A 24,910-nucleotide genomic window follows, 5' to 3' on the forward strand; every position below is an offset into this window, starting at 1 on the left:
TCCGTGATGGCCGTTACAGGACTATCCCAGGGTCCCCCGAGCTCTTGGGCCTTCACCGGCCCTAACCAGGTGGTGCAGAGGTTAACACTGTCCAGACTTGAAGGCCTGTGAGGCCCAGAGGCCACGCCAGCCGTCTGCTCAGCTCTGCCCCCTCTGGCTGCTTCGTGTGTGCCGTCTCTCCTGGAAGAGGCGCTTCAAAGCCAGTGGGCCGGCCAGGCGCCCCGGGCCACTGCCTGTTCAAGCCCAGCTCCGCGTGGCCACTTCCCTCGGCTGGGGCGAGGCTGGCAGGGAGCGCCAGTGCCCAAGGCAGAGTGTCGCCGAGGTGGGGCGCAGGTCCCTGCCCCAGGCCTTTGGCCCCTTCCGATCCCTTGCTGGGCTGGGGCCCTGGACGGTGGGACGCGGCCGCCTCTCTCAGGATCGCCTCACCAGGGCCGCGGGGGCTCGGCGCTCCCAGGCGCCTTCCCGAGTGACCGGGGAGCTCATTTCTGTGCAGCAGAATCCTAGTGCCCCTGGGCCTGCCGCCCGCAGGGCTTTCCCCAGTCCGTGCACCTCTGCGGTCAGTGCCCACCTCTGAGCAGGGCCCTGAGCCGGTGCACAGGCCACGGGTCCAGGGGCTGCTCTGGGCTCACCAGTGGCCGCGACGTCCGTGTCTCGGCTTCTCCTGCGTCCGTGGCCAGTGGAGCAGCCCGGCCCCTCCAGAGGCGCAGGGGGGCGCTCTTCCGTGGGGCCCGGGCGTTCCCGGGCCCGGTGGACCGAACTGCTTCCTCTGTCCACAGTCCCTGAGGTCCTGCAGCTCAGCGATGCCTTGCGGGACGACGTCCTGCCTGAGCTGGGAGTGCGGTTTGAAGACCATGAAGGTGGGTCCTCTGGACGTGACACCGGGTCGGGGGAGGGACGCAGGGTGGAGATTGCTTTTGAGAGGAAGAACTCCGGGACGGGTCCGAGGACGCGTCGTCTTTTCCGTGGTGACACCCCCGTGATGCGTGGTCCCCGGGGACCTGTAGTTGTAGCTTCTTGGGCGTCAGTGCCAGCGCCTCCTCTCCTGCGGCCTGACTGCCCGGCGCCCCGGTTCTGCGGGGCCACTGGCCGCCTTTCCTCGTGGCCCGGCCCTCGGGAGGCAGCCTGTGTCGTGTGGATTGTCAGCGGCTTTCACAGCTGGTGTTTCGACTTGGTGGCCGTTTGGGCTGCACGGAAAATTATTGGACTTTAAACACTCAGACGAGTGTCTTATGACTCCCGGGTGCTCGCTCTTGAGCAGCAAGGCCTCCCCACGGCACAATTAACATTTGACCTGTGCGAGCAGGAAGGAGGCCCCGGCTTCTCTCGGGGGCCCTGGGGGCGGGAGTGGTGTGGGCAGCGCTGGGCTCGGCCTCGTCTCACGGCTGTTGGCCTTTCAGGACTGCCCACTGTGGTCAAGTTGGTGGACAGAGATACCTTACTGAGAGAGAGAGAAGAGAAGAAAAGGGTGAGTAAAACCGCAATGACCTGAGCTGGGTGTTTTATTTGTTTTTTGTTTTAAGTTCTTCTTCTTATTATTATAATAATTATTTTTTATTGGCTGCGTTTGGTCTTCGTTGCTGCGCGCGGGCTTTTCTCTAGTTGAGGCGAGCGGGGGCTGCTCTTCATTGCGGTGCGCGGGCTTCTTATTGCAGTGGCTTCTCTTGTTGCGGAGCATGGGCTCTAGATGCGCGGGCTTCAGTAGTTGTGGCTCACGGGCTGTAAGCACGCAGGCTCAGTAGTTGTGGAGCGCGGGCTCTAGGCACGTGGGCTTCAGTAGCTGTGGCACATGGGCTTAGTTGCTCCGCGGCATGTGGGATCTTCCCAGACCGGGGCTCGAACCCATGTCCCCTGCATTGGCAGGCGGATTCTTAACCACTGCGCCACCAGGAAAGTCCCTGAGCTGGGTGTTTATTGAAAATGTAAATATCACTGGAGTTTATATACTTCACCTTTAGGAGTTAGTGTTTATACTCTTATTAAAAAATGCCAGTGTTTATAAACGTCAGAAGGAAAGACTAGATAGGTAACTACTTGGCAGTTTTCTAACAACAACAACAAAATCCAGCTTCTGATGAAGGACCCAGAGTACAAGGGAAGACTTGTCACCTCTGGTAAACTGCGAAGCTGACAGGTGTGGTCATACCTCGCTCTCACCTGAAGTGGTGTCTCCCTGTCCCTGGGGTTGAATGTGTCACAGTCACACCTCCACCCACCCCCGCCCCCAGCACCGTCCTTCTCACGCCTCAGACGTTACTGCACCTCCGTGAGCAGGGCTGAGCCGGGGGCTCCGTGAAGTGGGACAGTCCCTGCTCTCGGGGACCTCGGCGTCCCATAGAAAGAGAGAAGCAGGAACAGACACAGTACCTGTCAGAAGTGCTGGGCGCAGCTCACTGGGTGCGGGGCCCGAGGGGCCTTAAGAAGAGACCCCAGGGAGAGGAGTTTGGGAGACTGGGAAGGGGCCTCGACAGGTGTCCAGAAGGAGAACTGATGAGTGGGTGGGTGGTCAGGGAGAAGAGTGGCGAGGCTGGCCCTGGGCTGCGCTGGGCGCTGGGGACGCTGGTGTGGACGCCAGGAGGGGCTGAGCATGAGAATTAAGGAGCCCGGGTGCCGGGGAAGGTCTGGCCGGAGTCAGGCTGGTGTGAGGTTCCAGGAGCTGGGCTTTGACCCTCATCCAGGCGTTTTTTGGCCCCTCCCCGCCTTTTCCGTCCTGTTCGGTCACCCCCGCTGGTGTCACGTCCCCTGGGTCGGGTTCTCCCCATCCTTGGACACCACAGCGCGTGGGCCGCCCCGGCCCTGCCCCGGAGGTGACGTGGGGCTCACTCCCGCTCTCCCCCAAGGCGGCCCGGGGCGTAAAGGCAGGGCAGTGAACTCGGATCGGGCACCTCTGCCCATGTCTTCACTGGCCGCAAGGCCTTCGCGGGAGGGATTTGCCGTACACCTTCCCTCCAGTAGCGCGGGTTTCCAGCCAAGGGAATCCCGCCCCAGCCCCCGTGTGTGGAGGCACCTGGGACCACGGCCTCGTAGGCTGTCTTCAGCTCCCCCAGCGGGATAAGCACCTCCGGTCTCTAAGTGGAAGAGCAAAAGCCCTCGGCACCCATCTTCCCACTTCCCGAGCTCTGTGCCGGGTCCCTCTTCCTCCGTCCACCCTCAGCCCCTCCTGCTCTGCTCGGGTTCTCCGGTGACAAGGTGCATCCTGGGGTGGCCCCGCCCTTGACCCCTGCTCTCTGGGACCCTCCCTCCGCTTCCCCCACTGCACTGCCCGCACTTCCCGCCTCTCTGGCATCCCCCCACCCAGGTGACCTCACCCCGTCCCAGGGCCCCTCTGCCACCTGTGTGCCTGTGACCCCCGAGTTCTCTCTGGCCCAGACTCCTGTGTCCAGCCGCCTACCTGAGGGCTCCGCTTGGCCAGGAAGCACGCAAAACCCAGACATCCAAGAGGGAACGCGTGACCTTCATTCCCCAGACCCGTTCCTCCCTCCTATCCGGGGCACATGCTGTCCACATGGTGGCCCGAGCCCAGACCTCCCGAGGCAGCCTCGGACCCCTCCTCACGGGCACCCAGCCCAGCCCCCAGGCCCTCCATCCCTCCCTCCCTGCCTCCTTCCTGGACGCTGCGTGCCTGGTGGGAGGTGGGCTCTGGCTCCCACCCGTCTCCTCCAGCCAGCCCCGCTCCCGCCCTCCCCAGGTGCCCGGGCCCCTCAGGGTTGGCCCTCGCCCTGCTGTCCCTGGTCCCCCACCCGACCACAGCCCCCCACCTGCCGGGCAGTTCTCTGGTCCTTTCTTCATGTTGGTTGTGTTGCAGGTGACCTCACGCATGGTGTCCACTCACGCCCCACGTCCAGAGCAGGGCTGGGTCAGAGCCCAGCTCACGGGGATGGGCGGGGGGACGGCAGGGGGCTTGTCCTGTCCCCCTCCCACCCAAGAGGGGCCTGGTCAGCTCCAGCTCACGGGGCGTTTGCTGTCCCCCAGGCTGAAGAAGAAAAGAGGAGGAAGAAAGAGGAGGCCGCCAGGAAGAGACAAGAGCAGGAAGTAACGTCTGCTCGGGGGCGGGCTCCTGGCGGAAACGCACTTTGACCCCATGCCCTGCCCCCTGTGCCTCCTTGGGACCCAGCCGGGCGCCCCCTCTGCCTCCGTCCCCAGCGGTGCCCCCTCACCACCTCACACAGTGCCCCAGGGAGGCCGGGAGCCCTGGGCAGGGACAGACGTGGCCGCGAGCTCCAGGACGGCTTCTGTGGCCTTGATCCTGCTGTGCTGCGTGCACGGCCGTCCCCCTGTTCCTGCAGAAAACACCTGGCTCCCTCCTTTCACTTCCCTCTGCCCAGCTGTCGCTCCCTGAACCTGGGGGCTGGGGTGGGAGCCGACACGGGGTCGCGGGCGTGGGGCCCCTCATGGGCTCGGAGCAGTGACCCCACGTCTGTGTTCCAGGCGGCAAGGCTGGCCAAGATGAAGGTTCCGCCCAGCGAGATGTTCTTGTCAGAAAGCGACAAGTATTCCAAGTTTGATGAAAACGTAAGAAATCCTGTCTTTCTTTTCAGAACGTTGTTAGACCATTAAATTGGGATGAGAGGAGTTTTCAAACTTGGCTGGGAAGATTCTCTGTCCAGGGTGCTGTTTGCAGGAAGGCAGGCTTGTGTGGGGCTGTTTCAGGTCCAGCACGTGTAGCCCAGTGCCCGGGGCCACCCCTCCCTCACCACGGCCCAGCGGCTCTGGGGCTGGGCGTCGTGGCCTGGGCCAGTTGATGGATTTGCAGGGACTCACCCCACAGACAGTCCAGAAGGGCCATGGCACAGATGCGCCCATTGCTCGAGGGGCTCTTCAGCGTGGCTACTCACGGCCGCTTGGCCTCGAGACCCTCAGGCCTCCCTCACTGGTCTTGTACCTATTTGCTCGTATCAGAACCATGTCGACCCTGGTGGGGAACGGTGCCCCTCACCCCTCAGGCAGGGGGGCATCCCAGGATGGTCGCTTCCCAGAGGCTAGGACGGGCACCTCGGATCAGTGCGCTGGGTCCAGAGCGTGGCGGGGAGTGGAGGCCGGGCAGGCGGACTGGCCCGGGCAGTGGGCTGGATGCCCGCGGTGACTGCCCGTGCCCTCGCCTTTCAGGGTCTGCCCACACACGACACAGCAGGCAAAGAGCTGAGCAAAGGGCAGGCCAAGAAGCTGAAGAAGCTCTTCGAGGCCCAGGAAAAGCTTCACAAGGAGTATCTGCAGTTGGTTCAGAACGGAAGCGTCCCGTGAAGGCGGGGCCGAGGCTCTACACCACACCGGGGGCACCAGCTCCCCCCGCCCCGGGCACTCTGCCCCCCGCTCTGGGCGTGTTTACAGTGCTCCTCGGGGCCTAGGTTAAGGATTCTGTCCGGAGAGGTCTGGGCCACCTTCGGCTCTGAAACATCAGTAATAAAATCTTCCAAACGCGAGGCCGGGCTCTGTCTGCCGTCACCCTGCACGGTCAGCGCTCGTGGGGGCCCGGCCGGGCTGCTTGCTCAGCAGGTCACGACACGGGAACTCAGGCCACTGAGCGGCTTCAGCCGAGGACTGTCCCCCCCCCCCGACCCTGCCCCCGTGCAGATGGCTATCGGCTAATCTCTGGTGTGTAGGCGCATTCGGAGGCATTTGAGTAGGAAAAAGACAGGCTCAAACTGGCAGAGCCCGCTGGCGCCGCACACAAAGGCTGCTCGGCCGGGCGCCCGGGTCCTGCTGGGTCAGCTCGGCGCCCTGTCTCCGCAGCGATTCCGCGGGCGGGCGGGCGGGCGGGCGGCAGGGCCTCCTCAGCACGGCTGGCGATGAGATGGGAGGAGGGGGGATGCCAGCAGGGCAGGGCAGCGATGCCCCCAGGTCCCGGCCAGGAGGGCGTGTCCTCACCACCCTGCTCTCGCATTCTTACTCCCGGGGCTGAGAAGCCCCACCTGAGCTCCAGGCCTGGACGGAGCAGGGTGGCAGCGAGCCGGGACCGGCTCCACCTGCAGAAGCGCGGGGCCAGGTCAGATCCGCGAGAACCCGCCATGGAGCCCTCGGGGCCGGGCGGACGGGCTGGGAGATGCCATCCGGGTCTCGCTTGCGGCGATGGCGGGGCACAGCGGCCCAGCCGGGGCAGGGGGCTGGGGTCGGGGTTGGCACTGTCCAGTGGTGGCCGCGCTCGCCCTTCACCCCCGCGGCCTGCTCGTGGGAGCGTCACCCCCAGAGCAGGTGGGGAGCAGCCTGCTGGCCGGTACCGGGTGCTCCGGGGGGCCCCCACCCACCAGCCACACGTGGAGCACGACGGCTGCGACCCCACGGGGACAGGCCCTGCATGTGTTCCACTTTTGAACCTTGTAAATGTTTTACGTTAAAAAAAATAAACCAGTAAGAAAAAAGGCCCCAAGACAAAGTGGAACAAACCCAGGGCAGGTATCTACCTAACAAGTCACCCCAGCACTTAGTGGCTGAAGTGACAATGACCTTATTATTGACCCTGGGGGTTCTGGGTTGACCGGCTCCTCTGGGCGGGTCTGAGTCAGGGCCCCCCACCGAGTGCGGTCAGAGGGCGGGGGGTCTGCGTTCTCGCGCCTCGGTCCTGGGGGGGGGATGCTGGGGTGTGGCCTCCAGGTCGGCGGCCTCTGCGGGTCCCAGGAGAGTTGGGCACCACGTGCCCTTTGGGATCTAACCTCAGAGGTCACGCGGACCCCCGCCATCCTCCCTGAGGGGAGGCCGCCCCAGGGCCCACCCGCAGACCCCTCCCTGTGACGGCAGTGGCAGGGGGCTGGAAAGGGTGGCAGCTGTTTAGGAAAGCGCCACCTGCCACAAAACCGCAAATCAAACCGGTGAGAAAAGGGCCCCTTTGGTTGATTTGAGAACCTGCCACTTGGCTGCACATCGTTCGGGGGGTGTGTCCTGAGGCCAAAGCCGTGCAGAGAAGTCAAACTTGGTTCCACTGTTGTGTCGCTGGGCATGGTCCGGCGTGGTCGTCACCCTCCGCGCTGTGCGGGCAGCGGACACGTGCCTCGACATCAGCAGCCCCGCATTCATCGTGAGGAAAAGCACCAGAGAATCACGTGCTGTTAAACACCAACGGAGGAGACAACGGAGGAACTGACGCTTGACTTGTAAACAGTAGGTATGTCCCGGCCATGCAGGCTGAGAGGGGACCACCCCGGTGGCCACGAGCACCCCCAGGGCCAGCTTCCAGGCTCTGAGTGCCATCCCCTCTCCTGGGAGAAGCGGGCAACTCCAGGCCGAGGGCGAGCGCGCGTGGAGGCCCAGGGCATCCCGGCACCCTGAGGGGAAGCATCCCAGACGGAGGGGTCGTGTCAGAAGGACACAGGACAGACCTGGAACATACACAGCAGCCAGGAGAGTCTCCGGGGCATCGGGCAGAGGGTCACGTGCAGTGAGATTCCAGTGAGATGACTCGAGAGGACAGAACTAGAGAGAGCGGCGTAGCGGTGCCGGGGGCTGGGTGGGGGCTGACTAGGGACAGTCTGGACCCTTCACCCTTCGACTGCAGTGGGGGCTGAGGAATCTACGCCCGTGGCCACGTGACACCAGGGCTGGTGTCCCAGGGTTGATCTTAGGCAAGACGTAGCTGTCAGGAAACCATGTGAAGGGCACAGGGACCCCTCTGCCGCAGCTTCCTGGGAACCTCTCATGATTTCAAAGTGAAAAGCCTAAGGAGCTTCCCCCGGCTAAGTCTGGGACAACTGGAGCCCTGAAAAGTAGGGGTCATTGAAATCCAGGCATCCACACTTATTCTCAAAAGCGAAGAAGACCAAGACATAATAACTTGTCACCACTGGAGCTGACACCTGGTCCACAGACTTAGTTATTTATAAGTGGCAGGATTGGGACTTCCCTGGCGGTCCAGTGGTTAGGACTCCGTGCTGTCACTGCCATGGCCCTGGGTTCAATCCCTGGTCGGGGAACTAAGATCCCGCAAGCTGTGTGGCATGGCCAGAAAAAAAGATGGCAGGATTAAACATCTCCCACCCTCCATGGAAACTGTATTTGAGAGCCACAAATGGCCCCACTGAAAGGGGCAGCAGTGCCAGCGAGTAGAAGTGGGCAAAACAGGACAGCTAGAACGCCTCCGTTCTGGGGCCCCGAGTGCAGCCCCGACTCCAGCCAGGGCTGTCAGTGGACGCCGAGACCCCTGCTGAAAGTTGGGAGCTGACACCAAAGCGTCCCCTCGCAGTGGCTTGTCGGTCACAGGGGACCGGGAAAGGTGCGCCTGTCACCTTACAACTCGGAGCCCTGCCCATCACCCCCTCCCCCCAGCACTCCGTCTCAGCATCCCCCGAGAGAGACATGTGGGCCTGAGGGGTGCCCTGCAGCGGGGAGCCTGGCCTCACCTTCACAGAAAAGTCTTTCCACTAAAAATACGGAGTAGGTACTGAACAAAGCTTTTAGACCCATGCTGCCCGGGACCTTGTTAAATCGCAGACCCTGACTCGGATCTGGGTGGGGCTGGAGATTCTGCGTTTCCTCCAGGCCCTGGGGTGATGCCCCTGCCACTGGTCGGGGGCCCCACCTGGAGGAGGAGGCCATCCGTTTCACTTCCTGCTCACCGGCAGTACTGGGAACCGAGACACAGGCAGGAGGTGCCACAGAGAGGCCGCCGGACTCATCCAGAAGGCGGGGCCCTCCTCGGGACTCGGGAGAGATTCGAGAAACAAAACCACCACCTCCTGTGTATTAACCTGGATAGCTTTGAACAAACTGGCCACAGAGACGTTTGGGGACATGTGTGCATGGGCATGGTGTGACGCTAAGGAATCTTGGTGAATTTTGTTCGTTCGATCATGCCAGTTGTGTCCACACATGTCCTTAGTTTGGGACAACGTGGCGTGGTAATTTTCTTCAACAAAGAAAACCGATGAAGCAAATTATACAGATGCTTCTGGTCACACCTGAGTGACCGGCATCTATCTGTGCCCCAGGTCATCCTCTCTACCTTCCTGTGTTCCAGACTCTTCGTGATCAAATGTTGTTTAAAACATGCCGCCAGGAAACCCTCTCGTCTTTAGTGGACGACCGGGGCGGGTCGCGGCACCTGCGGGAGGTGCACTGGGGGCTCCTGGTCAGAACATCCTCACTGTTCCCTTTGCATTCGGCCTTTGCACCCTTACAAGCTGCGGCAGAACCTTCTGGAACAAGATGGGGTGGAAAACTTTTTTAACTTGTAAAATATCAGTTCACCTGTAAAAAAGTGTTCCTTTTGTGTGTGTGCATGAAACCCCTTTCCAGCGTTAAGAGCCAGAATTGTCTTCCTGCTTCTCCCCAAAGAGAAATCTTTCGTGTTTTCATTATTAAAAAAATCACAGATTCACTATTTAAAAATCGAATCATGCAGAAAATTACCAGACTAAAGTAACGATGGGGTGTCCCCTTAAGGCCATCTAGAGCGAGCCTGTAACATTTTGGGGATAGGCTCCCGACACCTTCCTTCTGAGTTTACAGATAGCAGCCCTCTCTGCACGGAATAGACGGTGGCTATTTTATGATGTCATCTGCTTCTTCCTCCTGTCTCCATGTGTCCTTGTCATTACAGCATCATGACCTGGGGGCCACCACCCTGGGGAGGGATGTCGGGTGCTTCTGGGGCCCCGTGCTCCCTCTCTTCTGCCAGCCCCGGGGGTTCCTCATTGAGCAGTGCCCACGGGAGGCGAGGGGCAGGGCCCCTCCAGGGCCAGGTTGGTTGTGGTCCAGCCGTTTTTGAGCTGGGGGGCTGAAGGAGTCATCCAGCCCGTCTCTATTTCCTCCTCTGGAGGTGGGGACGATAGTGTCCACCTGGGACATTGCTCAGCCAAGGCCTTGCCATCATTCAGTGGCCCCGAGATGAGGCACAGTCTCTAGGTGGGAAGGAAGACAGGGCGCCCGTCCTCCTGAGCTCAGTCTTGGGGGAGCTCAGGCCGAACAAGGAGCAGAACCCAAGGGCAGGGCCACCCCTGGAGGGTAACCCCCTGCGCTCCCCATGGCCGGAGGGCGAGCCAGGCCGGGGACCTGCGTAGAGGGGCTGTTAACAGGTGTGCACGAGCTCAGAGCCCGGTGGTGTAAAAGTTACGATGGTGGGAAAATGAAAGCCACGAGGTGGCCAGGGGCCTTGGGGCTCTAATCCCAGCACCTCTCAGCCCTGGTCGGTCTTAGCATCATCTGGGGACTTCTAAACAAACTGATGCCCACTGTGCCCGCCCCGTTCCGAGTTCACTGGGGGCAGCAGGGATTACAGAAGGATGTTGAACAGCACAACGCCGTGGTCCGGGCTCACCAGCGCGCCGGTGGAGAGCGTGGAGGATGGGGTGGCAGGAGGACGGGCTGTGACCTCCAGCCAAGGGCACGAGGGTGGCCTTAGCCCGTGAAGAGCAGGGACCCTCCTGGCTAGGGAGGAACCAGCCCAGTGGAGATCTGTTTGCTGGTGCTTCTGCTGTCAGTGGGTAGTCAGAAAGGATCGTGTCCACAGAATAAGAGACGCCAGTACAAGGCTCCGGTGTCAGCAAAGCTTGGGTGTTTGTCAGAATGAAAGTGTCTTGAGGGACTTCCCTGGCGGTCCAGTGGTTAAGACTCTGCCCTTCCAATGCAGGGGCGCGGGTTCAATCCCTGGTCAGGGGTCAGCAGCCAAAAAAAAAAAAAAGACACAAGTCCCCACATGCTGAGTGGTTTTTTCTTTTTCTTTCTTTTTTTTTTTTGGCCCATAGCATGCAGGATCTTAGTTCCCCAACCAGGAATTGAACCCGCACTCCCTGCAGTGGAAGCGCAGAGTCTTAACCACTGGATTGCCAGGGAAGTCCCCTGGGAGTGGGTTTTTAAAGCTGATATGGCAAGGCAGGAAGCCCAGGCAGCCAGTGGGTCTGCTGCTGGAGGCTGGGCGACTCGCCCTGGGTCCCTGGGGACGCTGCCAGGGCCTGGGAGGGTGAGGGCAGATCCCTGAGTGGGAGGTGGGCAGTGGGAGGCCACCCCCCAAGCCCCTCAGCCTTCACATTGTGTAGAGGCTCCAGAAACTCAAGGACACCTGCAGCAGCTGCCCTGTTGTACTGGACTGAATAACGCAACCCCGCAAATCCATGTCCACCCAGAAGTCCACAGTGTGAGCTAATTCGGAAAAAGGAGGCTCTTTGCAAATGTAATTACTTAAGATGAGGTCCCACTGGAGTAGGGTGGGCCCTAACTCCAATATGACTGGTATCTTTGAAAGAAGAGGAGACAGCCATGGGGACAGGCCACGTGAGGACAGAGGCAGAGGCTGGAGGGACGCGGCCACAAGCCCAGGGACACCTGGAGCCCCCAGAATCTGGAAGAGGCAGGAGAGATCCTCCTCTATAGCCTCCGGGGGTGGGAGCGGGGCCTACCTACAACTCGATTTCAGCCATGACTGTCCAGAACTGGGAGAGACCACGTTTCTGTTGTTTAAGCTGTGCCGTTTAGGGTACTTCGTTGTGACGGCCCCAGGAAACCAACAGGACCTCCATCCTTGAACCTTCATCCTCTTGAACAGACAAACACGTTTAATATGACTTCATGCTTCATTTAAATAAATCCACTTGTGATTATAATGGGGGGGTGGCAGGAAAATATAGTCAGACTGCAGGCAGGCGAGGACTGTTGCCTGATTTCACAACAGATACGAAGAGAACGTGGTGCAGTTTCCCAGGAGCCGCTCCTCACGAGGCCAGCTGCAGGGGACTCCTGTTCCCGTTTCTGTTGGGGAATCCGAGACTCAGGGCCTGAGAACTGAGAAGACGTCAGACCCAGGGAGGGGGCTTGCGATGGCAATGCTGGCGTCACTCTGAGCCTGGCACCCGCCCATCATGCCCACGGGCAGATGAAGACGTGGTGTGCAGCCTGGCCCAGGCATCACCTTGGGGGCACCTGCCCGGGCTCACCTTCTGATGGGGCTCTCAGGTGCTATCATTAGGGCCGTGAGCCACCCTGAGCTATTTGCAGGTCCTGGAATGCACTATGCTCCCCTCCTGGCCTCTCCTGCTGGTTCTCAGGTGTCAGCTGGGGCACCACTTCCTCCCGGAAGCCTCCCTGATACATTCCTTCTAGTGGTGGGCACCGGGCAGGAGGTGGGGATCAACATGCTCCCTGTCAAGTGCCCGTGGTCAGGAAAGCTGGCAGTGGCGCCCTGATGGTAATAAGCAGGGGGGTGGCAGCGGCGGGATGTTCAAGGAAGGCCCCTCAGAGGAGGTGACTGGACCCAAATGATGGCAGAAGCCCACAAAGGGACATGTGGACGGAGAGGATTTTGAGATCATTCACAACCTCCCAAAAGGGGCCTTTCTGCAGACCCATAAGAGCCCCAAAGGGGGCAGGCCAGGGGGCGTGGATGACCACAGGTGTGGACAGGTGGACTCCACCATCCCAGGTCCGACCTGCTTTCTCCAGGTGGCGTCTGGGCCACAAGGAGACCCAGGAGTCAGCCCTTCTGGCCCCTCAAAGGGCGGCCCCGAGTGGCCCCGTACTCAGTGGTGGCTGCACCCGGAGCACCAGGGCCTGTGGCTGCCGGAGACCAGATATCACCTGGGGCAGGAGGCAGGCTGAGCCCCTGGAGGAGAGGTGAGCCTTGGGGAGCAGGAACCGAAGGGCAGATTACCCACTCCCCGCCCCGCCCCTGTGTCCTCAGGTGCTGAGTCCCCTGCCCGCGCCAGGCGGCTGGGGTCATCAGAACAGACACCTGCACCAAGGCGACTGCTCACCAGCGCTGTTCCAAGTCTCCCCCAGCCCCATGAAGCAGGTGCTGTTAAGTGTCCCCATTATACAGATGGTGGAACTGGGGCACAGGCTCTCAGCCAGGCCCGCCGGCTGGAATCGGGTAGAGCAAGGATTTGGCCCCAGGAACACCTGCCCCCCTCCCCCTGCCCTCTGCTGCACGGCCTACTGGCCAGGACCACTGCCGGGGCACCGCCTTAGCGTGCTGTGGACTGAATGGCAGCCTCCAAATTACAGGTTCAACTCCAATTCCCGGAACCTGGGCATGTGACATTCAGATACCGGGGTTTTGCAAATGTAATCGAGTTAAGATGAGGCCATTAGGGTGGGCCCTAGGACAGTGATTGGAGTGTCTATTTATTATTTATTTATTTATTTATTTATTTATTTATTTATTTATTTATTTATTTATTTATTTTTGGCTGTGTTGGGTCTTCGTTTCTGTGCATGGGCTTTCCCCAGTTTTGGCAAGCGGGGGCCAGTCTTCACCGCGGTGCACCGGGCCTCTCACTGTCGCGGCCTCTCTTGTTGCGGAGCATAGGCTCCAGACGTGCAGTCTCAGCAGTTGTGGCTCACGGGCCTAGTCGCTCCGCAGCATGTGGGATCCTCCCAGACCAGGGCTCGAACCCGTGTCCCCCGCATTGGCAGGCAGATTCTCAACCACTGCGCCACCAGGGAAGCCCCTGGAGTGTCCTTTTAAGAAGAGGACACAGGAGGGCTTCCCTGGTGGTCCAGTGGTTTAGACTCCATGTTTCCACTGCAGGGGGCGTGGGTTTGATCTCTGGTTGGGGAATGAGGTAAGAAGAGGTGGTAGTGGCTCTGAGAATAAGAATACGCAACTATGTAATTTTTCATTGAGCAAAATGTCTTTACATACATTCCCTGCACTGAACTGTATTCCCTGGCATCACAGAACGTTAGCACTAAAAGGCACCCAAAAGATCACTTATCTCCTTTAGCAGATGAGGAAATTAATGTCCAAGAAGGTAAATGTCTTTCTCAAGATCATAAATCCAGGACAGGATGACTCTGTAGATGGTTAATGATTTACACGGGACAGTGGTCCCAATGTCAGCAGGGAGGGTGAAAGTTACCCTTGACAAGACTTGAAATCACTCCTAACGTACAATACAGCCACAAAGCATCCGCAAGTGAGTCCACCAGAACATTTTCCTCTAATAAGGAAACACATCGCTTTTTTTCCCATTGAATCCCAGATGACGCAGTTGGCCTGGTTTTAAGGGGCCAAGTTGCATGGGGGGGAGAAAAAAAAAAAAGACATTATAAGAAATACCTGGGGAGTAAAATCAGCTTAGGAAGTCGCCCTGTTACATTCTTTGGGTGAAAAAAAGTGACTTGAATAGCCCATCTTTCTTTTATACTTCTACTTGTCCCCTAATTGTGTGCTTTTTTTTTTTTTTTTGAATTTGCTTTCCTGAGTGTATGGAGAGGAATTTATATGCTACATTTTTAAAGAATGAAACCTTACTGAATAAGTGACTTAGAAGGTTTAAATGTTTGGGTTTCAGATGGCTGCGATTTCCACTTTAATGTATTAATATCACACACGGGTTGCATGGTCCTTGTTGCGCTTGATGACTTTTGTTACCATCTCTGCTATAGTTTATTGTGCTGATCATGTTATCAGTAAGTCTTAACCTTAACCAGAAGCAGCCACCAGCAAAACCAGTATCAACATAAATTCCACACCCTAGCCTCTGTGTCTTGGGACTTCTGCAAGAGTAATCACAAAGAAGGAACTATTCCTCAAACCTAAAATTTGGATAACCATTTACACTTAACTGTATACCAAGAGTATTGTATTTGTTCCAAGGTAGCTCAAAACTCTTTGAAAGTGCCTTATAGGAAGTGGGGAAAACGAGTAATCCCATTTTAACAAGAATGTATACAGATGTGAAATAGGAAAATAAGGGATCTGCAAAATTGTTATGGTCCTAGCCTCATGTAGTTTATATTTATTTAATTTTTTTGGCCGTGCTGTGAGGCATGTGGGATCTTAGTTCCCCAACCAGGGATCGAACCCGTGCGCCCTGTAGAGGAAGTGCAGAGTCTTAACCACTGGACCGCCAGGGAAGTCCCTCATGTAGTTTAAAATTAAAGTCTATGCATACAGAAAATATTTGCAAGGTAATTACTAGAATAATGGCAAAAAAAGTCAGCACAGGGAATCCTTTAGATTCAGAGTCATGACTTACTTTTCAAATGGAATAGACTCAGCTAATGGCAGTTTTGCTTCTAGAGTAACGTGGCCTTGAGAAAACCACTTCACCTGCTTCTATGGATTCATCTGTTACCTCCTATAGACTCTATGCCATATTCATACATCTCATCTTCCCTTCATTATTTCAGTGGTGACAGTGGCAATTTAGGTTTACATCTTAGAACCGAAAACTCCTTGGACTAAAAAGTCCTAAATAAAAACAGTTGTTAAAAAAAAAGTTTCGGGCTTCCCTGGTGGCACAGTGGTTAAGAATCTGCCTGCCAATGCAGGGCACACGGGTTCGAGCCCTGGTCTGGGAAGATCCCACATGCCGCAGAGCAACTAAGCCTGTGTGCCACAACTACTGAGCCTGCGCTCTAGATCCCTCGAGCCACAACTACTGAGCCTGTGTGCCACAACTACTGAGGCCCGTGCACCTAGAGCCTGTGCTCTGCAACGAGAAGCCACCGTAGTGAGGAGCCAGTGCACGGCAAGGAAGAGTAGCCCCTGCTCACTGCAACTAGAGAAAGCCCGCGTGCAGCAACGAAGACCCAACGCAGCCAAAAAAATAAATAAGTAAATAAATTTATTAAAAAAAAAAAAAAAAAAAGTTTCATGTAAAATTACCCAGGGTCTCAAAAGTCAATGAAAAGTTACCCAGGGACCCTAATGCAGAAGTAATATTTGAATCTTTAGACACAAATGCAGTGAAGTGTGTCAGTAACTAATAAGTTGCCTCCTTTGTAATTCTTTCCATTTTTTGATTTCATATGTCAAAACAAACTCCTTCGCTTAGCTTGTAAGCATAGTAATTAGTGTTTCAGATATTCATTTTTGGAGCACAGGACTAATTAACAACTAACCCTGTTATAACGGGCTAAAATGAGAGTAATGTTTTCCTAATACATAATTGTATTTCTGAACTTGAGTAGGGATATTTTGAGCTGTTTGGTCACATGTTAAATATTTTGCGCTTTTTAAAAGATTCCTGATAATACTTCTCGATTCTTTCCCATGAGCCCTGAATGTAATTCTGATTTTATAATATTTTTCAAAATGATATACAGGGACTTCCCTGGTGGTGCAGTGGTTGAGACTCCGCCTGACAATACAGGGGACACGGGTTCAATCCCTGGGCCCGGAAGATCCCACACGTTGCGGAGCAACTAAGCCCGCGTGCCTAGAGCCCGAGCTCCGCAACAAGAGAAGCCACCGCAATGAGAAGTCCACGCACCGCAAAGAAGAGTAGCCCCCGCTCACCGCAACTAGAGAAAGCCCACGCGCAGCAATGAAGACCCAACGCAGCCAATAATTTAAAAAATATATATAAAATGATCTTCGTCTCCCTTATTGGAAAATGTCACTTCATCAATCCTTTAGCAATTAAACTCCTGCTGTGGCTTGACCGGCGCGGTGTGGCGGGGGGGGGGGGGGGGGAAGGACCCACAGAGACACAGAGAAGGCGGCCATGTGATGCAGCCACAAGCCCAAGACAGCCCAGAGTTCCCAGAAGCTGAAAGAGGCAGGAAGGACCCTCCCCTGGAGACTTTGAAGGGAGCCCAGCCCTGTAAACGCCTATGATTTCTGCCTTCCAGCCTCTAGAAAGGTGAGAAAACACAATGCTGTTGTACTTTCTAAGCCCCACGGCTTGTGTCCCTTTGTTGTGGCAACCACAGGAAATTAAAACAGCATTCTCAGTTCTGTTGCAGACAGAAAGGCTGTGGACAATGTCGCCCACCTTCCCACCAACTCACTAAAGTGACCCGGGGAAAGGCCGCTCCACTACAGCCGTTCCACCAAGGGCCAGGCCCAGTGGCCACCTGGCGCTGGTGCCGTGCACCACCTGCTCCAACCTCGAACATCCGGGCAGGGCCAGATACAGTGGCCTCGTGGATATGAGCCTTTATTAAACAGGAGGAGGACAGACCTCCAAACTTGAAAACGCTGGTGCTCCTTTCTTTCGTAGTTTATGCCTCCTCCCCCAGCTCTGCCCCGTCCTCAGCAAAAGCAAAACAAGGTCACTACAGAAAAGTCAGAAAATCCAAGTAAGGCAAGCAGGGATCTCACACACGCCCTCTCAGTACAGATGCGGGGCAGAGGCTGGTCCCCGCCATGTGGGTTAAACCGGGGCACCCGCTGGCCACCCTGCAGCTGGTTAGCTGACGTTACGTCCTTAACAGCCCCTCCAACAGGAGCCTCTGGATGCTTTCAAACTCCTCCCCCCGCCCCCTTCAAACTTGCTGAAAAGTTAGAACGGGTTTCAGAAGCGACCCCGCTCAAAGAAAGGACAGTTTCTGAAGAAACGGACAAAAATAATCAAAGACCCCTCAACGGAAGATAGCGCCCAGAAACACAGACTCTCAGAAGCCCGGGCCTGGCGGATGTGGGTTTCCACCGAACTGTCGTCTTACTCAAGCGGTTTTCAGATTAACGCTTTTCCAGGAACTGTAACGTGGGGAGGCCGGGGTCGGTACCCCAGCCCCAGCGGCCCGGCGCTTCCTTCTGGCCGGTGGGTCTGCTAGGCCCGAGCCGGGCTGAGATGCTGGGGACGCGGGCCTGGGCGCTGCCCCGGGAGAGCCCGTGAGTGCGCGGGATAGGGTGGGGGAGGAAGAGGGGACCCCACGCGCCAAGGCCAGCAGGCAGCACGAGCCCGGGGATTTGAGGGGGTAAGCCCGGGCCATGGGGTCGCGGAGGTCGGCGGGGTCAGCGCGCGCGTCCCTGGGGCTGGAACTCAATTGGGGGGAGGTAGGCAGGGGTCGCGGGAGGTGGGTGGGCCCCGAGACAGCGCCCAGTCCCACGGGGGGCTGGGGAAGGGGGGCTGCACAGGCCGGGGGGTGGACTGCGCCCGAGCTGGGGTGAGCGGTCGGGGTGGGCGGTTGGGATGGGGAATGGGCTGCGCAGACCGGGATGAGTGTGGGGCCGGAAAAGAGATGCACCCGAAGAGAACACGGGAATAGGCTGCAGCAGGCGCCCCCCACGTGACCTCCGCGCGCCCCCGCCCCTTAAAGGGGCGGAAGGAACGCGGGCGCGCGCCACGCTGACGTCACACATCCCTATTTGCATCCGGCCCGCGGGTCTCGGCCCCGCTCAGCGCGGCGCCTCCTGGGCGGCCTCCGATTGGCCGTCACCGGCGGCGCCGAAGCGTAGTTGACTTGCGCCGCGCTCTCCCAATCGTAGCCCGCTTTGCTCGCGGAGGGCGGGGCCAGGGGACTCAGCCAATGGGAGGCGGCGTTGTTGGCGGCCACGGCGGCGCAGTCCCGGAGCGAGCGAAACCCAGACGGCTGCCGCCACTGCCGCAGGAGGAGTGAGGTGCGGACGCGAGGCTCGGCCGGGTAACGGCGTTAGTGGCGGCCGGCGGGGCGGGGGCCGGGGCCGGGGCCGGGGCCGGGGCCGGAGTGGTGGGAGCCGCGGAGAAGGCCCGGGGCCGCCATCTCGGGAGGCCGCGGCGGCAGGGGCGGGGCCGGGCCCGGAGCGCCCGGAGCGCCCGGAGCGGCGGCGGGGAGCAGGCGGGCGGGAGCGGGCGACGCGGGTGGGACCGGGGCCCGCGGGGAGCCGGGCGGGGCCCGGGCGGCGGCAGCAGGTGTCGCGCTCCGCCCCTCCCGCGGCGGCCTGAAGGTCAGGAGAGCTTTGTTCCCGCGCGGCTCCCGCCCGCCGGCTCCGCTGCGTCCCCGGGAAGGTTAAGGCCACGGGTCGGGCCGCGAGGACCCGGGCGAACGCGGAGCCGCCCAGGGGCCTTTTGTTTTCGGAACCGGAGCCTTCCCAGGGCTGAGTGACCGTTAGCCGCGGCTGCAGCGGGCTCCAGTCCCGCGTCCGGCGGGTGGGTGAGGCTGCCGCGTGTGCCGGGGCGACACCAGGACCTTGTGTGGTCCTGGGTGTTGTCGGGGACGGGCGGCGACGTGCGCCCGCAGCCGGTAACGGACGCGCCGGGAGCCGGACGGGCCCGGAGTGCCCGGCAGGGTGGCCGCCGAGTGTGCGCTACTTTACTGCTTAACGTCATCCTGCGGCCGGGGAAGTGCGGCCGTCCGAAAAGTCTGTGAGTGTCACGGATGGGACGTTGCCCTGCGCGTCTTAGTCCGGAGGTGGTGACAGCAGTCACATCGGTGTGTTTCTACCTGACTGCTGGGCCACTCCCCTCCTCCCGCCTGCCCCCCGATCCTGTGTTTTCCGAATGCTTTCTGCTAGTGATCAGACTTCCCACCGTCCGCAGTTACCCCCGGTCTATCTAAGCCGAGTCCTGCAAGAAGCCTTTGGGCCCCGAAGAAGGCTGTGTCGGGTTCCTGGCGGGGATGCTCCTGCACTCACCTGCCAGCAGGGCTTTGGTTCACATGCCCCCTCTGTTTTACTTGCATGTCGCTGTAAAGTATAAAAATAGGCTTGTGAAAATTCTCAGAGTGAGTTGTTGAACTTAAAAGTTGTCTTTTCAAAAGTTACTGCTTTCTTGTAGAAGTAACTGTATCTCTAAGTGATTAATAGCTGTCCTACACACCAGGGACTCCGATAATCTCTGCCTGTGTTGACTTATTTCATAATAGTCTAATAACTTATGCGATAAGCACTGTTGTTTTCCCGTTTAACCACTCAGGAAACTTGAGGCCCTGGAAGGTTTAAGTAAAGTGGTGTGTGCAAGGTGACATAACTTGGATTAAAATGCAGGCACTTTTAATTTTGCCCAGCTTTACTGTTTCTGTAGAAGGGATGAAAAGTTTTAGTAAGAAATTGTTTTAATTATTGCACTGAGCCTCACTGAAGTCTAGTTTTCGAGCATCATTGATGCTGGTTGATCATTTCCAGCTCAGAATTCTGTGATTCCACAGAATGCTAAATGCTTCCCATAGTAGAATCTGGAAATGATTTCGGACGGTGATTAACAATAGCTAGAGGGATAAATGACACGCAAATGTAAAATGACCTTCCGAGAAAGAAAGGTGGTGATAGAGTAGGGATATGTTTAAAAGGTTGAATGAGTGACTAAAGTAGAGGGAGATGGCTTAAAAATGAGCGTTATCTATTAGTGGTTAACTTGTTAAGGGAAGAGTTGACAGGAAAAAGAAACCCCAGAAAATGAATTTCTCAATTTATTAGCTGCTTTTTTTTGTTTTGTTTTGTGACAAGGAAATTTTTTTCTTTCATCTTTTGAAGGTAAAGTATTCTATTCGGAGATTTGGAAGGATTGAAGATAAGACTTTTGGTCAATAAAAATACCATTACAAAACTTAATTTCTTATAGAATTATAGTGACAAAGGGGATTAGTTTTATAGATAAAATAGGTATAGGAATTGTGACCTTTTCAAGTTTACTTAGGAACACTTTCACCAGAAGTTTGAGGCCTCTTCTCGTGGTATGATGAGAGTAGTTATTCTCAAAACAATTATAATTATATAAATAATTTCAACACTGTAGTGCTGTCTTAAATACCTGTTATTACACATACATTTACAGTCTTTTTTTATTCCTGGTTGACCCATGTTACTAATTCAGAATGTCTGCGGTTATTTGTGCCTCAGTATTATAAAATAACATCTAAATGCTTCTGTGACTTTTGCGTTATTTTTGAAAATACTATATAGAATAGAGATTGGAGAAATTGATTGAATTTTTTTCAGTAGCTGATTTTATCACTTGGCTTGATAGTCTCAGTAAACTGAATTCTGGAACGGATACATATGTTTTAGGGTAGTTGTCCTCTAAAAGTGTACAGACGTTGTAGTTTTGTGAATTGACCATTTAGATTATCAGACCCTTCTATGATATTCTGAGTTGAGAGATTTTAATCTGTATGAGATAGTTCATAATTTTTTAGAAATTGAGTACTTAGAGTTGGGATGTGTTCATCAGTACATGACAGTCTGAATTCATTCTTGAATCTTTAGTTAAAATATTTCCGTTAACCTGTCAGGATTTTGACCAGCCTCTTGATATTGAGAGCATATTAATTGCCTGTATCTGCAGTTCTCTGACCAGCTAGGGTTCAGATTGAAATCTTTTCGTTTTTTCTTTCAGTAGTTGATAGTCTTCTAGCATCAGGAGGAGGTGACCTCACATGTAAATGCGTATGTGGGATAATGAGAGCTCCGAATTACTTATTTTCAGAGTTGCTTTTCTTTTTTTGCTCATTGTCCACAGTTTTAAAATGGTTTAAAACTGTTCTGATAAGCTCATGTTGTGTACTTCCTAAAGTTTCACTGGAGAACCCAGGGGGGTTTTTTGTTTGTTTGTTGTGTTTTTTTTTGTTTGTTTTGTTTTTGATAAATAGTATCTGTGGGCCAAGGGTGGTTTAAATTCCCAAAGCCCTAAGGGCCATCAACCAGTATGAAACAGGGAAGAACCATTACTGCTCAGAACCCGTGCTCCCAGTGATGGCATTTTGAATAGTCAAGGCAGCATTGAGGAGCGTGTCGGGAGATTGGTCTGGGACTGCTGTCTAAGGAGTGCTTTTTTGTTTTTTAGAGGGAAAGGTGTTCAGGCATCCAAAGTAAAAGGCTCATATTACTTAGTTTGACTATTCTACCACTGGGATGATTTCAGAAGTAGAAAGTAGCTGGTGCGGAATTATTGCAGGAAATTGCTTTCCTCCAGCCTTAGCTTAATTTGCACAGTTTCTCCTAGTTCAGTGAATACTTGCCTTCCTAAACTGCAATTGTGAGGTTTTTCCTTGAGCACAACCCTTATTAATGGGTAGTGAAGAATTTTGTGTTTGACTGTTACGGAATTTTCAAAACAGATGACGTAGGTTTGTTTTCGTTTGACAGCCATTGGTTTTCTACCCTGCTCTCTTCAGAGAAAGCAGGGCTGCTTTACACTGTTTGCCACTGCATTTTAAATTTCATGAGTATTTAGTAACAGGAGAGGCAGTGTATTTCTGTAGTAAGAAAACTACAAAAGATCACTTAATGAACTTTACCTTTTGATCTTGGCCACTCACTGTGTAGCCTTAAATTTCCTCTTAAAAGTATACTGTCAGCTGTTATTAAAGGTGCTTCCATTCTGAGTCTGTGGGACTTTCTTTTTTTTTTTTAGTGTATGTACCGTGCATTTTATTATTATCCCAAAAAGCCTGTTCAAAAACAAGATAAGATGATTTCTGTGTAATAGTTGTGTGGTGTGGTAGAAAGATCGACTATACAATTTAAATACGTGCAAAGGGTATAAAGTATTGTAATTTAAAACGTTACTTGTTTACCCAGTTATCCAAAGTAGCTTTCAGTGCTTGGCGTCTGTTCATCCACGAATGCCTTCGCTCTGCTAGGCACAGTTCTAGGCACTGGGGTATTTTATTGCACTGAACAAAACAGATAAAAGACCTTGCCCTCAAGTATTTCCACAGTGGGAGACAGACAAAAAAGTTAGACAGTGGTAGGTGCTTTTGAAAACAAGAGTAGAGAGAAGGAATAAGGATTTGGGTTTTAAATAGGGTGGAGAGGGTAAAGCCTTACTGACAAGGTGACAAGACCTTGGATTAAGAAAAACCTTCAGGAACCTGTTACTAGTTTTCGCTACCCCCTGATGCAGCAGGGGCCCCAATAAAGCCTTGCCTGAAAAAAAAAAAAAAAAAAGAAAAACCTTCAAATATTTGACTCATTCAGTCATATACTAACGAATTAAGGACAAGAGAGTGGAGGAGGAAATTGGAGCTATAGCGATGAAGCACCAGTGTGCCTTGAGTAAAAATATACTGTCTTGGTTAAAGAAGGGAAACTTTTTTACTTTCTTCCTCAAAACTGAGGGCTTGGTCTCTAGCAAGCTTCTGAAAAAACAGTCCACCGTTGTCTCATGGCTATTAGATCTTCTAAGCAGATGTGACTTCCTCTGTCTTCAGAACCTGCTTAGGAGCGGCTAAGGTGTGTGTAGGGTCCCTGACACCACCATGCTGTATACAGGTGACACACGAGCAGATCATCACTCAGCAGTGGTGACCGAATGGGTGAAGCAGATTGCTTGGCCACTGTCTCTTGCCTAGTCCTGTGCTGGGCCCAGGGACTGCTGCGTTGAGCAAGTAGATAGATCTCTGCCTTCATGGAACTTACTCTTCAGTGGGAGGCCAGAGATGGATCATTCATCCATTCTTTTTTCAAAAACATGACAATAAAAAGTTTCAAACATATGTAGAAGTAGTGATTCCCCCATATGTACCTAACATTTAGCAGCAATAATTAACTATTTGCCAATCTTAGTTCATCTGTAAACATGTAATATATGTGATATTTAAAATAGATTTTTCATCATGGCAAAAGAAAAAGTGCATATATATTAGATTATCAATCATTACACATGATTGAAATCAGTTAGAACATAATTCTAAGACCACTTGTTTGAGTTTAGAATCTGGATGCTTTTTTTTTTTTTTTTAACTGCTGAGAGATTACAAGTATATTGAAGGGTTTGTTGATTTACAAGGACATTTTCCATTATTTCAGCTATTTACATAAGTTATCTGGTTGTTTATTTCAGATATGTTTTTCACTTACCTGCTGGCATATTGAATCCAACGCAATTAACTCCCAATACTAAGGAATGCAGTGACAGACTGGATAAAGAATCTCCTGATTAGGGCTTTGTATAGTGGCCAGGTTTTGTGGGTAGAGACATTGGGATGTCCTGTGGGGATATCCTGATTCCTTCTTAGAGCAGATGAATGGCTTGTTTGTCCCTTCTGATGTGTCCTAAGCCAAAGTATGGGCTGGTACTCCTGGAGGATTGGGACCTGTACCCTGGGACTGATCAGACTCCGCAGTGGGATCGCCAGCCCTCCGACTTTCATGTGAACCAAGTGATTATGCTGTGGGGTTCATTTAACTGCCACCCTAATGTAATAAGAATTATAGCCTATATTGAAATTCTAAAGTCTTAAATGTAACCAACGTGTTTCTGTTAAGTTCATTTTAATCATTCAGTTATCTCATGGGAAGATATTGAGGACCTCTGACTTAAGACAGGTAATAAATGTATTAAAATTTTTGGTTATGTGAAGGGCGACCATGTTCCCCAATTTACACCTTCTTTGCCTCTTGAGAGTGGCCCGATTTGAAATTATAGGATTACTCTCTAACTGTAGGCTAAATGTTTTCAGTTAAAAATTAAGAATTTAAAGTTATATTGGATAACTTGCTACAAAAATAAATTTTTTTTCCCTTAGGAAAATTTTTTTGTTTGGGGTAAAAATAAATTAATCCATAAATCGGATTGTGAGGTAGCTTATATAAATAAAAGCAAAACTTTCATTTGTGTAATCATGGAAATTTGCATGTCAATCCAGATTTAGAATTATAAGCTCAAAGTTTTTGACCCTGGAAGGGAAACTGAACAGCTGTATTCTTTAGAAATTTTAGAATGTTCTTTTGCCTGGTATTCCTTTCATATTTCAACTTGATTGCCTTTTAGAAGTAAGAGACCCTTTTGATGAGGCTTGGGACTGTGGTTTCATAAAGTTAATATTAAACTCAGTATGCCAACATTTAAAACAAATGGATGATTATATTTCTCAAATCTGCAAATTTGGTAATTCCTTATAATTTTCTATTTTAAGAAAGTTTTGTTAGATAGTGATTGTTAAACAAAAGCAAATAAATTGTGGTGTGGAACTTGAGTAACTGAACTCCAGCTTGTTTGTGATATGTCACCACTCTACATTATTTTTTCTTAGATAAGGGTAGCAATGTTTAAACTAACTCGATTTGTTGGTTTCATATCAAGCAATAGATAGGATAATTTGTAAGCATATTGTGGTTATAAAAGTGGAGAGAGACCTGGAGTAGATCGTGTACTGGGCACTTCCTGTGTTTAATTCCATCTTCACAGCAGCCTCTCAGGTAGGTCCTTTCTAGTTTATGGATGTTGAAACCGAGGTTACACAGCTAGGAAATGATAGAGATGGGATTCAAACCCGAATCAAAACCATATTGTTTATAGTGTGTGTGCTTTGTTTCAAACGTTGAGTTCTGGGTTTGTGTTGTTGTTTTGATTTCAAAGTATTTTCTTTTCTATTGTTTAAACTCTATTGTTATTTTGTT

General features: G+C 53.7%; 2 protein-coding genes across 6 annotated transcripts in view; both read left to right on the forward strand.

The window, feature by feature from the left end:
* CARS1 (cysteinyl-tRNA synthetase 1) overlaps nt 1-5,417 on the forward strand; it is a 47,687-nt gene extending 42,270 nt beyond the window's left edge. For both annotated transcript variants that reach the window (XM_059932306.1, XM_059932305.1), the window contains 5 exons: nt 777-857; nt 1,398-1,465; nt 3,970-4,029; nt 4,426-4,509; nt 5,104-5,417. In XM_059932306.1, coding sequence (XP_059788289.1) covers nt 777-857; nt 1,398-1,465; nt 3,970-4,029; nt 4,426-4,509; nt 5,104-5,238 — 428 coding nt within the window. In that variant the 3' untranslated portion in view covers nt 5,239-5,417. The remainder of the gene's footprint in view (nt 1-776; nt 858-1,397; nt 1,466-3,969; nt 4,030-4,425; nt 4,510-5,103) is intronic.
* Nucleotides 5,418-18,112: 12,695 nt separating this feature from the next.
* The window catches only part of NAP1L4 (nucleosome assembly protein 1 like 4), a 72,259-nt gene continuing 65,461 nt past the window's right edge, over nt 18,113-24,910 (forward strand). For 3 of the 4 annotated variants that reach the window (XM_059932309.1, XM_059932310.1, XM_059932307.1), the window contains exon 1: nt 18,113-18,211. The gene's annotated coding sequence lies outside the window, so the exon portion shown is untranslated. Of the gene's footprint in view, nt 18,235-24,910 lie in introns of all 4 variants that reach the window. The other variant, XM_059932308.1, reaches the window with a different exon arrangement.

The sequence above is a fragment of the Balaenoptera ricei genome, chromosome 8 (assembly GCF_028023285.1).
Source record: "Balaenoptera ricei isolate mBalRic1 chromosome 8, mBalRic1.hap2, whole genome shotgun sequence".
NCBI lineage: Eukaryota > Metazoa > Chordata > Mammalia > Artiodactyla > Balaenopteridae > Balaenoptera > Balaenoptera ricei.